The sequence below is a fragment of the Vigna unguiculata genome, chromosome 8 (genome assembly GCF_037176805.1).
Source record: "Vigna unguiculata cultivar grain cowpea cultivar isolate G323 ecotype 2 chromosome 8, ASM3717680v1, whole genome shotgun sequence".
Taxonomy (NCBI): domain Eukaryota; kingdom Viridiplantae; phylum Streptophyta; class Magnoliopsida; order Fabales; family Fabaceae; genus Vigna; species Vigna unguiculata.
Genome location: NC_140799.1, coordinates 1969723 through 1986219, shown reverse-complemented (window position 1 = coordinate 1986219; position 16497 = coordinate 1969723). Strand labels below are relative to the sequence as shown.

The following is a 16497-nucleotide window of genomic DNA, read 5'->3' as shown; positions in this document are numbered from 1 at the left end:
TTGGGCCTTTCAGCCCAAATCTTGTATTAGAAGGCCCGAATTATCAACCCATATGCACATTTGTTTATCTCATACTTATATTTCAACAATTTCTTTTTCACCTTCATATATACTTTAACTGTTATGCTATCAAGGGAAAGTGAATATCCTCAAATCACTTTTATCATACTTATTTATACAAAATTTTATTTTAACTATTATTAACTGTAACAAGAATAGATTATACAAACGATTCATTATTAAAATTAAAATAATTCAATTTTTGCAATTATTCAAAGCACACCCATAGTCTATATATACCAACTTTCACTTTACAACTTATATATTAAAATAAGGAATTTTATCACGTCTTAGTCTTTATGTCTTCATTTTTTGTGATAGTTTTTCACATCACCTGACAAAAAAATATAGAATAAAATATAAAGATTAAAACAAAAGGCTAAATCGGGTAAAGAGAATTAATAGTTAATCAACAACAAAAAAATAATAAATGTAAAATAGAATGCCCAAACAGAGCCCATATCCTTTATTTTGATTTTGTCCTGGGCCAAGTCCAAGCCCAGATAGGTAGATCCAGAAACGAGAAAACTGACGGAGGTTCAATTAACAAAAGTAACATAACTTAAAATATAAAATATTTTAATTATAATGTTTTCTAAATATTATTGAAAATGGTTATTACCAATAAATTAATGAAATATGTAACATAAAAAAAGCTGATTAATTCCAAATTAAAGAAACAAAATCTTTAATCAAATCAAACCAAATCAAAACTCATAATCCTTAAGTTCAACCAACAAAACCAAAGCTCTTGAATGGCAAAATACAGAGATAAATACATAAATCATTCTTTCTCTTCCATGTTAATAACATTGGACACAACTTTCCCTGAACTTTCATTCAACACATTTTGACAATAAGTATCCGAAATTGAAACGAAATAATAAATTGAAACAATACAATAGTATGATCAAAGTCAAATAATTACCCTGAAGAACAAATTCATTTTTCTAACTATAAGTGAAGATAATTGCTTTCACAAGACAAAAGTCAATTCTTATATTTGTTAAGTATTTGAGACTCAATGCTAAATGAAGATTCAAATCTCAAAATATTATTAAAATGCTTAACATGTCTTTAACCATTAAAGATAAATTAGAAAATTTTTGACTATTATTTTTTTCACCATCGTAAAATATTTTGGTGCTCCAAATATTTGGTAATATTTTTTTTTCAAATATTTGATAATAAATTTTAAAAAAATATGAGAAGAGAAGGGGTGATATTTGTTCACACTCAACTGAGTGGACTTATATATGAACGAGTTACTAATATATATGATTTGAATTTAACATTATTAAAAGAATCGTAATTCAAATATACCAGCAAATCAACCCTCAAATTGTAAAGTGTAATCACAACTTTAATATTATTTGATTTGTTTTCTTAATAAAAAAAAAAAGCAGAAAACCTTAAATGAAAATTCCTTAAACCCTTCTAAGATTATTACAAAACTAATATCACAAAAACTAAAATCATGATATTGTTAAACTATTTTTCACTTTGTTACTTCTAAGTTCATTAAAATACAATCTCAATATTCTAATTGTTTTGTAAAACTATTTTTTATGTAACAATTTTAATTCTTAATATAAATTTCAAAATTATACTTTATAGTTTTAACTCATTTTATATTATATTATATTTTTTTAAAAATCCTTTAAATCATTTATGATCAATAATAATAATAATATAAAACTTAAAGTTTTTCTTTTATCTTTTATTCATTTTATTTTACAAATTAAACCATTATAGTATTAACAAATTTTATTCTTAACTATATTACAAAAACATAAAATAGGCTAAAAATTATTAATTATTATACCAATTTAGATATTAATTTACAAAATTAAAAGTTTTTTTTATTAAAATCAATATAATATTTAGTCACTATTAACCGATATAATATTTTCTCCAAATTCGATTATCTTTATTTTCCAATATATATATATATATATACATATATATATATATATATATATATATATATATATATATATATATATATATAAAAGAATTAAGCGAAGATAATTTATAAAAGATCATCTTGAGAGCAATGTTAAATAGAATTTGGTCAGTGTTCATGAATCCCAGTGTTGTTGCTTTGCGTTGCCCTAACCCTAGCATCCCTATAAACTCATTGATGTTGTTGCAAAATGATTTGACTCCACAAACATGAAACAGTGTCCACTCTCTCTATTCGGTGGTAAACGAACTTCCCTAGCTTCAGGAACCAACCACGAACTTCTCATGTGTCCTTAATGGACGGAGAAATCACCTTCATAGTAAACTCAAATCATCATCATATTCATTTGACTATATATGTATAACAATTTTGGTTTCTCACAGAAAAATCCTCATATATTCATTCTCAACCCCACAGGATCTAGTGGGTTTCACAAGTGCTTATACCTTTTCCTACCATTTCGTTTTGGTTTTTGCTTTTGGTGCGCAATTTGTTAAAGATAACTTGCACTTTTATAGCATATCTAGACACTGGGAGGACTAGGACAAGAATATTCTAAAGGGACTGTAGTGGCATGTCCATTCTTTTAACATAAGGAGAAATACTTATTGACAAGTAAATTATTTACCTAATTAAATCCGTCAAGAAAATTGTAAGAAGCTCCAAGTATATATAAGTAAGAGAAAGATTTTATAAAATTTTATAAACTAATAGAAAACCTGAATCACGAATTGAAAAGGAATTAAAACTGGTGCTATGTATTTATGATGGATTTGAGTTATAGTGCATTAACCATTAGTGCTCGACAAAATCAAGGTGACGAGTTTTACTAATTAATAACTTCCTCTACATAAGCTCTCCAGAAGAAGATGCTTTGGTCGAATTGCTTCCCGACAAATCTTTACTTAGATTCTCTCATAATGCATAATTAACAGTCAATTAGAGAAGTGTGTTTACGTCATCATAATTAACTAATAACCATGATATTATAACAATTATGTAAATGAAGTATGATTACCAATCCCACTAGCACAAACAAATGTATATCAATAATTAAATTAAGTAAATGCACACCTTCAAATTCTAAGAGAATCAAGAACGTAGAATTATTTTAGACGTATCGAAATAATATTGATGAAGAAAATTAAAGATTTCAAACATGTGAAATCCAGCAACAATGACGAAAAGATTGACACAGGAGGAGTCTAGTTTCTCTACTTCATGTTGTTTTTCGGTAAGCATTAAAAATACACTGTTATTGTATTTTAAAGATAATTTTAAATATATTTTAAAATTAATGATTATCGGTGTATTTTGAAGGTACATCACAGAAACAACAGTAAAAAATTCAAAATCGCACAAAAAATTTCACATTGGTTGTACGGTATCTTTCTCGGTAATTTCTAATTTAAAAGGAAAAAGTTAGTTTCACATTGAATTAAAAAAAAAATATTCATTGTATACTATTTTTAATAATATATATAATAATACGTACAAAGGATCTCCTCTTTTGTGTTCACATTTCCAAATATCAATTTTATCCTTTAAAATATAACTATTTATTAAATTTTTAAAAACTGGCCGTTATTTTTATAAACTTTTAAAAAAAATCGTCTATCTTTGCTTCTTCTCTTTTTCTCTATTAATCAACAACAGTTATTCGCTCATCTGATATATTTAATTTAATTTTTAATAAATATAATTTTATTTTATATATTAACTTAAAAATGTTACATTATCATCACCTACTAATATAATATCATGCATATTTAAAAAATGCATACACACAATCGTTGTCGCGTCTATGTGTACGCTAATATATATATATATATATATATATATATATATATATTAATTTTATATTAAAAAGTGATATATTTATAATTAAAATATTATTAGTTGGAATAGACTTTAATTCATAAGTCCAATACCAGATTAATAAGTGAATTTTAAATTTGACTTAATCTTACCAAATCAGTTTGAAAGATAAGATTTTCATCACACTTATATATTATAAATTGATTTTATCTCTGTTTGATAACATTTATTTTCTGGATATTAAATATCTTGTAATAAGACAAATTAAGCTAAATCACGATTCAACATTAAACGTACGTGAACGCCTATTCCAACAATGACTACATTCCGAACACGATTCTTCATGATTTTACTAGAAACTAGTGCGAATTGTGGTTTTGTTGACGTAGGGTTTCGTAGTGGAGTGAGTGGAGGAAGAGAAATTAGATGGCACTAACATGATGTACCATAATAGAGAGGGTTATGAGATTAGCATTTTGAATAGTTAACCAGCCAAATTGGAAAATGGAGGTTGAATTAAACTTGTTCAAAGTGTGTAGGACACTAACACTTCTCCATTTCTACACTTGTTCACTTGGGTGGCAATAACACGTGAAGTGTGATGAATGACATAGTTACTTTCAATCACAACTTCACTCTCTCTCTTCTCACTGTCTCCGATCTTCCTATGGCTGCCAACAATTTGGAGTATCAACTTGGACTCCCACCAGAAACGTCTCATCAGACCATACCATATAGTGGGGTGTGTAGTGATGTCCTACACTATTCATGGTGAATCCATTTTTCGTATTCTTTCTTATAATTTACTTTCTATATTTTTTTTCAGATTTCATCATTATTGCTTACTTAAGAATCAAATTCATTGAATTTTGTTAATGGTTGAAAATTTCGTTTCGACTAAAAATAAAATTAATTAAAATATAGGTTTAATTAGTCGGATGGTACTCATTTTTGTTTACATGTGTCAGTTTAGTACCCCGCTTTTAAAAATGTGTCAATCTAATCTCAACTTTTGAAAAAGTGTCTTAATCAGGTCCCTCTCAGACAAAAATTACTAAAGTCATTAACTTAATTCATGACTTTTACCACTAAATTTTAATATAAATATCATAATTTTGTAAGTCATTTTAAATATGAATATTGTTAACGATGTTAATAATTATTTACCGAAAAGGATCCAATTGAGACATTTTTTCAAAAGTTGGAACTCAATTGACACATTTTTAAAAGTAGGTACCAAATTGACACATCTAAATGAAAGTGAGTACCATGTGACTAATTAAACCTTAAAATATATAAGTGAGTGTTAACTTAACTTATATTTGTAAAATTAAATTAGATTTATAAAGTTTACTTATATAAATTTACCGTGGCAGATATATGTGTACATGAAGGTGGACAAGTGCACCCCTAATTTTTTAAATTATTACGAAATATCTTTAAAAAAATTATTTTGTTCCCGTTAATTCTTTTTTCTTTTATGGAGATTAAAAATATGTTTAATTTTTTAAATTTAAACTTAATTGTAAAAGATTGGTCACAGAATCAAACTCCACTTAATTGCACAAGACATACCTAAAATATTAGAGCACGTCATGCAAAAGAAATATTCAAAATAGGAAGAGTTGTACTGAAGATACTCTAAAAAGTGGCACCAAAAGAGAAAGTACCTACTGGACTTTTCAGTCAATTAAAGTATATTCTCCTTACATTCCTAATTATTATATAGGCTTAAATTATATTTCTTTATTTATTTGAAGGTTATATATTAATGTTTGAAAATTTTATCAACGCGAACTGCTATTACATATTTAAAAAATTACACTTTCAAAAAATTATATATATTCAAAATTTTTATATAAATTATATTTGTGAACATACACAGTATTTCACATAATTTGATAGTTTGAACAAGAAGTAAACTTGAATCGAATAATGTAAATAGATTGAATTGAATACGCAAAAAAGTGGGGTAACTGTGGTCTCAAGTTAGAAGATTCGCCATTGCTAAAGAGAAAGAATCTTGAGGGAACATAATGATGTACAAGTTTACATTCACCACCATTATGAATATTCTCTCACCGTATATTTCCTACGTTCACATTAAAAAAAAAAAAAAGATAACTAATTAATATTAACAACAATAATATACGGAAACCTTAATGGCCTATAAATAAAGACCCTCACACACAACATTTTGCAACCAATTCGAATCTAAAATAACTCTACAACAGAACCTCTCTCACTCTTTTCACAGCTCAATGGCCAATTTGAAGCACGTGTTCATGATCACTTATGTTCTTCTATGCTTGGTTTTCCTGAATGGAATTGCTTCAGCTAAGGCGAGGGCACTGAAAAAGGAGCACGTGTACGAAATGGGTGCAGTGGAAGACAACATTAATCTCCTGTGGCGGCGCCGCATGATCGAAAACGCCGCAACAGCGAGAACAAGAACCTTAGATTCTCCGAATAATGCTGGTGGATCCGACAACTGGATCGATGATTTCCGACCAACGGATCCTGGTCACAGCCCTGGAGCTGGTCATTCTTCCCCTACACCAAAGCAAGCTTCTAACAATGGTGCCCCAAGGCCATAGGAGTATATATATCATTATTCTCCTGCATATATAAAATTATTAATATTATATTATATATATAATGTTCATGCATTTATATTAATATTGCAGTATTTATTATTATGCAATTAATGTGGCTGATGAATATTAGTCATGTCACAGAAGATGTAGTTTCGATGCTTTGTGTGTGTACTATGTAAATTATGTCCCTATTGTTTGGAAAAGCAGTAGTGTTGCTGCTATATATAGGTCTTCTCAGCTGAATATTTATGTAAACATAACATATGTGATGTGTTAGTTTAATATTGTGTTCCCACTTCTTGGTGCAGTTTCAGCCGCAAGATTGAACTTTATAAAGATGCTTTTATAATAATAGACTATTAAAGATGAAAAAGAAAACAAAAGTAATTGAAGATACACGTGGGTAATAGTCCCAACACAGTTTCGTAAAGCTAAAAAGTTCCCATCAAAATAACTTCAAATGTCCTTGTTGGTAGATATTTATAATTTGAAATTATTTAGATACAATTTAATAGCTTGTATAACATTTTATTGTAATTTTTTTAGTACAAATATATAATTGCCGTGTTCCAATCCAATTAAACGTAAAATAATAATAATAAGCAAAATAATAAAATTTAAGTTTTTAAAAAAAAAAAACTCTTTAAATTTGTTATTGTTCTTCTTTTAGATTTTTCATTATTAGAATATTAAAAGAAAAACCAGATGAAGTGAAAATAGACTTTAACACTTTTACACTGATATATATTATAATTTCTGAGCTCGAGGCTGATTTGTGGTAAGATAATTTTTAATGTTTCTATAATCTATATCAAAAGTTGGATCTATTCTCAAAACCTATTTACATAACTTATTTTTATGCAACATTCATTAATATTCTAAACTTAATTAAGTCAACAAGCTATATATGTCCTACTAAACAATTTAATTACCTATATATATATATCAATTTTATTATATACTTTAACTATAGTTATAAATATAAATTAAGTAGACTTGATTATTTTTTCGTAACTTTCACTGTTTTGATTGGACTGAAGGCTACGCACGTGGTTTTTGTTTCTCTGGACCTTCACGTCTTATGGAGTTGTGTTGGGCTTTTTTTTCTCTGTAGTTAATTGATCTATGTTATACGTTCAGACTGGACCAGGTTTTCCTATTTGCGCCCATCTTTTCATTTCGTAATCTCAAAATTTTAAACATTTAACAATTTAAAAATATGGAATGAGATTTTAGTTTCGATCCTATACAATAAAATGGAATAATAAGTTTCGTAGTGCAAGACATTATAGAAAATAGTTTTCATTTTATTTTGTTAGCTTACAACTTTTTTAACAATGAAAGTACTAAAACTAAATCTAAAAAAATACACCTCTAAAAAATCTTATATAATTTAGCAAAACACTTTTTTTATATTAAAATAACAAAAACATTGACAAAACTTATGGAGTTGTGTTGGGCTTTTTTTTCTCTGTAGTTAATTGATCTATGTTATACGTTCAGACTGGACCAGGTTTTCCTATTTGCGCCCCTCTTTTCATTTCGTAATCTCAAAATTTTAAACATTTAACAATTTAAAAATATGGAATGAGATTTTAGTTTCGATCCTATACAATAAAATGGAATAATAAGTTTCGTAGTGCAAGACATTATAGAAAATAATTTTCATTTTATTTTGTTAGCTTACAACTTTTTTAACAATGAAAGTACTAAAACTAAATCTAAAAAAATACACCTCTAAAAAATCTTATATAATTTAGCACAACACTTTTTTTATATTAAAATAACAAAAACATTGACAAAATGATTTATTTTCCAATTTTAAGTGTGAACCAAAAAATTCATAAATCACCTCAACAAAATGCAAATACATAATATCTTAGAATCGAGCATGACTGAAAAGACTATCAATCAAATCCATAAAATATTTATCATACACATTTTTTTAACCTTGAACGTAACTAAAAAGATTAGCAATTAAGTAAACGTAAGCTCTAGTAATACAAAATCAATATGGTAAATATATTTTTCCAACTTTAGATTATTAATAAAATATTTTTCTTCTATCATAGATCTTTGGTCCCCGTAAAAACAATTCCAATGGAAGAGATGAGAACTAAATATTTCGAGTAAAAATATAAAAAAAAATACAAGAAAATATAATTATTTACCCTTAATATAATATTTTATATAAATATTAAATAATATTATTATTCATTAATTAAAATTAAAATTCAATTAAAATCAATAATATTATTAAATATAGTTTTTAAGAAATATAACTTATTCTAAAATATTAATAAATACTTATTCAATATTACTTCTTTTATTATTGACTTATACATTGAAAACTATACTATTTAATAAATATAATTACTACAACGCATAAACATAATTAAATTAATAAATAGTGTTATTTATTGTATTCCTTATTTAATATCATCTTCACATATGTATTTAATTTAATATTAATATATGAGTTTACAAAATACATATACATTTAATATATTTTACAAATATATTTAATATATCTTTCTTTTTTCGTATTCGATCTTTATTAATTTTTTTGGTTTATTGAGTATTTATAATTTCTATATTCGTCCCATAATTTTTTTTCTCTTTGTCCATACGTGCTGAGAAATATCAAATTTTATAAATAACATTAATCATGATTAATATAAAATAAATGAATTTTATTATTTTAATTAATATCATGTTGATAATGAGATGATCATGTCATCACCTACAAGATTAAGTGATTCTGAGCTTCACCACCATTAATGTAGGTGACCATGATGATTCTTTATTATTCAACTCTTCAATAAAAATAATAAAAACCATTTTGTATTTTACATAAACAATATTGTTTTGTGATTAATTAAGTTTATAGTAATTGATAATTTTTTGTTATTTTCATATAAGTCCCTATTAAATTTTATTTGCTTGTTGAATACTTAACATTTTTATATTCTTTAATTAATTTTGGGTTAATGTAAACCGACAATTTTTTTATTGTTCTCATTATTTTTGTGGTGACAAAAAACTATAATTGTCATCGTCATTGGTGTGACCCTTTCTTTCATTTAACATTGTAAAGAAAATAATAAAAGTCACAGTATCTACCATATTATTTTTACATTAAAAATATAACTTCACGTTACCTTAACATGTGGAGACAAATAAATAAAATAATCATGACACGATTATGTTAAAAGAAAAATTAAACATAAAAAAATCAATTGAAAAAAAAATAAGATTTTTGAATATTTGATCTAAAAAATCTAATGAAAGATTAATTGAAAATATAATAAAAATTAACTTAAAATATTAAAATTTTGGAAAACTTGAATCTCAATTAAACTTTTGTTTAATCGTGACTAATTTATATGTTTTTTTTAAGTGAAGTTTCTCATCCAAACATAATCTCTTCTATTGTTACAACATGTAAATATAACTTTAATCGACAAACAATTCTTATAAATCAATAGTCGTCTATTAATTTGATAGAAGTTACTCATATAATTGATATAATAATTATTTATATGATTCAAATGATTAATAAATATTTATATATTTGTAGATATTAACATGGTTGATATAATACTTACTCATAAGATTGATATGAAATGATGATATATGATTAAAATAAATATTTATGTTAATTATTGAATTTGCAATTTTGTATATAAATGAGACTTTTCTTATCAATAATACATACAAAAACATTGTTTCCTATTTTTTTATTATCAATTATTTTTTTCTATTTTTTTCTATTATTAGCTTTATTTTATAAATAATGATGATATTTTTATATTTTTAAAATTTATTAATTTTATATAGTCAAATGACGCTAACACTTTGTTGATATACTATTTATATGATTACTAAATAATATTACTTATCATATTTAATATAATATTTATGCACCCAATTAGTATTATTTACATATACGTATTTAATATGCTTTTAATCACTGAATATAATAAATACAATGTTGAATTTTTTTTTTCGACAATGATATTTAAGTGTTGGTTTCTGGCCATCTCGTTTTCTCTACGTATATATCACACACACAATTATAAACTAAATAATATCAAAAAGTAATAAGATTAAATTATGTTTAAATAATTATTTTTTTTGTTAAAACTGATTCATTTATGAAAATTACACATATTTTTACAAAAAATTTAATTCTTAATATACTTTTTGTTAAATTAGTGAAGACTGAATTTAACTAAATTATAAAATCTATATGTTATTATGTAACTACTTTATATGATGAAAAGTATATAAGATTTTTTTGAAACTATAACTCAGAAGATATTTAAATAATCACTATTTAATTTAAATCCAAGAGAATAATAATTTAAATTAGTGTCTCACAATAATTAGTAACCTTTTCTTAAACATTATAAATTTTGTGAAATTGGAATAATGATCGATATAAATCTTCTTCTGTAAATATGTATTAGAATAACAACAAAACTCTGACCATTATGTATGCATATAATTCATGCAAGCTTAACAGAAAAAACATTGACCTTAGGTGAATATGTCTGAACGTTAACAACACTGACACCAGATGCAGTACTAAAGATAACAAAAAACAGTAAAAACAAATTTAGATGCAATTTTTTTTATGTCAAAGAAAAGACAACCGAAACGACATTATTATCTAATTAATGAATCTATATATTTTAACCAATTTGTTTATGATGATGTCTTAATTTTTAAAATTAATATTAATACATATTTATTTCATATTATTTTATTTAAATTTAAGATATTACTCAAGCGATTTAAATTTAAATTCAGAGGATAGAAAGGGATTTGACGTCGCGTGTTAAACAGGATCAAATATATAGGTAAAGATATGAAAGTTATATCTTTCGCATATAGTTATAGGTAAAAATTAATTAAGCTGCATTTGATGTCCTTTTAATCTAATATTAACAATTTTTATACAACATGTATTTTTTTAACTTTTTTTTTCATATTTTATTCCTTTCAAGAAAAGAATACAGTTTTGTGTTATATTATTTTGGTTTAACCTTTTCCTAAACCTACACTATTATTTTAAATATATATTAGAATAATTTAGTTAATTAAAATACGATGATAAAATAAATAACTGTATACGGAATTAAAATTCGAGGCTAAAATTATGAATATGAATTTTAAAATTCGTCTATAATTTAGTTTTGATTTTCTTGCTACAAAAGATTAAAAGCAACGGAAATTGCAATGTAGCTATATATATATATTATATTAATTTAAAGAAATATAAGTTTGGATAAAAATGATAAGATGTTGGATAAGAGATGGAAAAAAGAGGAAATAAATATCCGAAGAGAGAAGAGTTAATTAGGGAAAGAAGGAAAGGTGGCGGCGGCACGGAATGAGATAGAAGAGAAAGCATAACAGTGTTGCATTCCAAATCCCTCGTAATTAGATCCAACGGCTGGCATCAAACCCAGTGGAGTGATCGAACGGGGAAAACGAGAGCCGCGTATACGAAGCCAACCCAGGAATAAGAATTCTTCATCCTCTTATACCCTTCCGTGCCGCGCCCACTTCTCTCTTCTTCTTCGTCTTCTCTCTCTCCTCGGAATTCCAGATTCGTTGTTTCTCTCTCTAGAAACCACCCTCGCTCGTTTCTTCTCCTTTTTTCCGTTTTTAGCTTATTCCATATTTGGCCTTCGACACTTCACTCACATCCATTTATAGAAAAAATAGACAGAGAGTGAGAGCGAGCGAGAGAGAAAGAGGAAGTGTTCGGTCACCGTTTATTGATTTTATCGATTGATTGGTTTTTTTCATTCGTCGATTTAGGATGCATCAGTCCAACGGTTCCGATTCCTCGTTGCAGTCGCAGTCGCAGTCGCAGTCGCAGTCGACGGAACAGAATGTTCCGCGGCAGCCGGCGGGGTCTCCGGCGATGGCGCGGCCGCAGCAGTGGCTCCCGTTGCAGTATCCAGCGGCCGTGGTAATGCCGCACCACATGCTGCCTCCGCAGCACTACGCGCCGCCGCCGTACATGTCTTTCCATCACCACCAGTACGCGCCGCCGCACGTCCCGCACCAGCAGCATCAGAACGGATCCAGCGGCGAGAACAAAACCGTCTGGATCGGCGATTTGCATCACTGGATGGACGAGAACTATCTCCATCGCTGTTTCGCCTCCACCGGCGAGGTACACACATTCATACTCGATATACATATAACAGACACGCAGAGAACGAATCTATGAGTACTGTTATGCGTAAAATTGAATGGAGATAATTGCAATTCTTTGTAGTTTAATTTTGATATAATGGTGTTTAATTTCTGAAACAGATAAAATTGCTTATGTTATGACATATATTTATATATATATATATATATATATATATATATATATATATATATATATATATATATTTATGTATGGACATATATGGGTTATAGGTATGATAATGCATTCGGATTTAATTCCTGTTTGTGTTTATTACGTATGCGGATGATTTGTTGTAATTATAATATCAAGTAAGAGTTGTAGTTAGCAATGTTCTATACGAGTGTTTTTTTTTTTTTTTTTTTCTTTTTGGCATTCCTCGTTATCAGCCGATTTCGATAATGTTGGAAAAACTCAATTTGTAACGTAATTTGATTTTTTTTTTCGTCTATTCGAGGGTTTTTAAAATTTAATTAGACTTTTATCTCGATTTAAGTGTCAGAGATTGTATCAGTGAAAAAAATCTAAGGAGTTCATTGAAGTTTTTTTTTTGTCTTTTTTCTTATTTTTTTGGTTGGATTTTGCTGTGTGATTTATTTGGGATGTTTGGCTGGTTACAGGTAAATTACATGTTTTTCTTTTTGTGGTTGGTGCTTGTGTGGGGTTTAATTCCTGTGTTACGCGGTACTATACAAGGTTGTCAACGCATGCACGTTTGAAGTGTCAACTTCATTGATATATTGAAAAGGAAAAGTTCTTTTTAGCACCGAGGGTCTGACTAATAACTTTAACTTGTAAATTTTATATATAAATTTACCAGTTATGTGATATTTTGACTTCTACTAAAGCTATGTATGGTTATGCTATCCAAAATTGTTTTTAGTGGAGTGAATGAAAATTTTTCCTTTGCAGGAATAAAATAAAATGGTCACACACATAATTGATGAATTTAAATTCGTACTTGTTTAATGGATGAAGAGTGGAAATAGAAATGAGGATGTCATTTATTTCCGTACTTGTGTCTACGTTAATGAACACTCATTAATTAGATAAAAAAATCTGCATTTCGTAGGCTTAATTTGTTAGGACAAAGATGTGGCCTGTGCTTCTCATATCCAAGCTTCTGACTTTTATATAATTTTACAGATTTCCTCCATCAAGGTTATTCGCAATAAGCAAACTGGCCTATCAGAGGGTTACGGATTTGTGGAGTTCTATTCACGTGCTACTGCTGAGAAAGTTTTGCAAAACTATTCTGGAATTGCGATGCCCAATACAGAGCAAGCATTCCGTCTAAACTGGGCGTCATTTAGCACAGGAGACAAGGGTTCAGATAATGTTCCTGACCTTTCTATTTTTGTAGGAGATTTAGCTGCAGATGTTACAGATAGTTTGTTGCATGAAACTTTTGCTAGTGTGTTTCCTTCTGTTAAAGCTGCAAAAGTTGTTTTTGATGCCAATACTGGCCGTTCAAAGGGCTATGGTTTCGTCAGGTTCGGCGATGACAATGAAAGATCCCAGGCCATGACTCAGATGAATGGTGTTTACTGTTCCAGCAGGCCTATGCGCATTGGTGCTGCAACTCCAAGGAAATCATCTGGTCATCAACAGGGTATCCCAAATGACATCACTTGCTTCTGATTTCTGATATATCTCTTTTCATTTGGTAGGGTAAAGGAAAAAATATGTACATAATGCATTCCGTACAAAAAAAATGCTTCCAGCCACTTATACCATTCTAAATTTTCAGCTGTTCTTCGGTTTGAGTACTACATTTCTTGCTCATATAAACAGAAATCAATGTTTTGTGCTTTAGATGACGATTTCAATGACTTTCTAAATGGCTGTAAATTCCTTGAAATATATGTCATATGTGATTTTTAGTTTTCACAGCAAAAGAAAGAAAAAAGACAATTACTATGTTTGTTTACTAATGTAAATGAACGTCAAATATGTTTGATGGTTTCATTAATAGGAGTCGGGGCAGTTAAAAATCATCCCATTTATTCATAGGTTCTGATTGTGTGAAGTGTACATTAGGTCCATTATGGTGTGCATGATATTAATTGCTTTTTTAAGCTTCAAACTAAACTATTCCAAACATATACTTGGTCGTTAATTTCCCCTTTTTTTTATTTAGACCCCTTCAATTTCTTTTTGATAATACATCTCCCTCTATTTTCCTCCAAATTTGTTTTTGATTCATGTTTAGATCCTCACCTAAGTGAAAAATTTTAGGTTATTGTTGATCCCACTTGTAGGAAAAGTCTTGGTTGTTGATGTTGCTTTTGTTTTTTCCATTTCTTCCCATGGCAAGAGTTTGAAATATTTCTACCAGCTTTGTATTTATTTTGTAAGTTTCCTTGTTTAGGAGGTCAGTCAAATGGCACATCCAGCCAATCTGAAGCAGATTCTACCAACACAACAGTGAGTTTTCCAGTTTTATTTGATAAAAATTTGCATTCTAGTGATTTGGTACCACTTTCCAATAACTAACCAATGTCTCGTTATAGATATTTGTTGGAGGACTCGACCCTAATGTTTCAGATGAGGACCTCAGGCAGCCATTCTCCCAGTACGGTGAGATAGTCTCTGTAAAGATACCTGTTGGAAAGGGATGTGGTTTTGTCCAGTTTGCAAATAGGTACAAATTCTGGTATTTTAAATTCTTTCCATATTGACAGATAACATACATAATTTTAGAGTCTTTATTCGTGTAATCACAACAACATTATTCTGATAAACTTTCTCAGAAATAATGCTGAAGAGGCATTGGAGAAGCTAAACGGGACAACAATTGGAAAGCAGACGGTCCGACTTTCTTGGGGCCGTAATCCAGCAAATAAGCAGGTAAAACCCTCGATCAGATAGAATCCCACATTCACCTTATCATTTGTCTGTTTATCTAAAACAAGTATTGTTTGATGACCAACAAATTATCCTAGTAAACGCCGTTTATTGTATCTCTTTAAAGAAAGTGGTTTCTATTGGCCTCTTATAATCATTTTAAATATAAATTATACCAACATCATCAATGAATTTAAGCTCAGTTTTGTGAATTTCATTTTCCCATAAAAAACTTTGGAAGTGGTACTGTACTGTATTGACTTCATGCTGCATGTCATTAAATTACATTTGTGATGATTCAATCTCAATTGGTATTTCTTTGGATTGCAGTTTAGAATGGATTTCGGCAACCCCTGGACAGGGGCATATTATGGGGCCCCTATTTATGATGGTTATGGATACGCATTGCCTCCTCGTCATGATCCCAGCATATATGCTGCTGCTTATGGGGCTTACCCTCTTTATGGTGCCCACCAGCAACAAGTAAGCTGAATGCAATGCGGTGCCATGCCGTGCAGTGCAACAGAGAAGTAGCTTTCACAACAAGTTACACAGAATCACTCTTCAATGTGCAAATTAACTTCTCTCCCTTTGTAACTTGCCTGATCTGTTGAATTAAGAATCCCTCCTAATTGTGGAGTGGAAATGAATTTTGATAGCCTGAGTTAGCGCTGTAGGGATTCAATTAGTCATTTGTTTAGGCCTTGTAAGAGTAATGACTAAAGAGGAGCTTAAACTTATTATAGGAATAATTGTCTTATGTATGACAGCTTGTGTGCTTGCGTGTATTTTATTTGTTTTTGACATTGAAGCTTTGCTTTGTTAGCTTTCAAGGGTCATTTCGTTTCTTATTTGCCAAATTTTACTTGCATGTCTGCTTTTCAGAAGCGATTATAGAATTCGAGTTCATCGCATGTAAGAGTTTCTGGATGTGCTTATGCATTATTTGGTTTAGTTTGAAATCTATTTCAAACTAATGTGGTTGGAGAGTGTCC

General features: G+C 28.5%; 2 protein-coding genes across 2 annotated transcripts; both read left to right on the top strand.

The window, feature by feature from the left end:
- Nucleotides 1-6037: 6037 nt before the first annotated feature.
- Nucleotides 6038-6736, top strand: LOC114195460 (uncharacterized). The gene has a single exon (XM_028085940.2). The coding sequence runs from the start codon at nt 6106-6108 to the stop codon at nt 6439-6441; it is 336 nt and encodes a 111-aa protein (XP_027941741.2). The 5' UTR covers nt 6038-6105; the 3' UTR covers nt 6442-6736.
- A 5060-nt stretch (nt 6737-11796) lies between these two features.
- On the top strand, nt 11797-16313 carry LOC114193053 (polyadenylate-binding protein RBP47C-like). The gene is made up of 6 exons (XM_028082754.2): nt 11797-12634; nt 13802-14267; nt 15027-15082; nt 15169-15299; nt 15409-15505; nt 15833-16313. The coding sequence occupies exons 1-6, from the start codon at nt 12275-12277 to the stop codon at nt 15992-15994; spliced, it is 1272 nt and encodes a 423-aa protein (XP_027938555.2). The 5' UTR covers nt 11797-12274; the 3' UTR covers nt 15995-16313.
- Nucleotides 16314-16497: the final 184 nt, after the last annotated feature.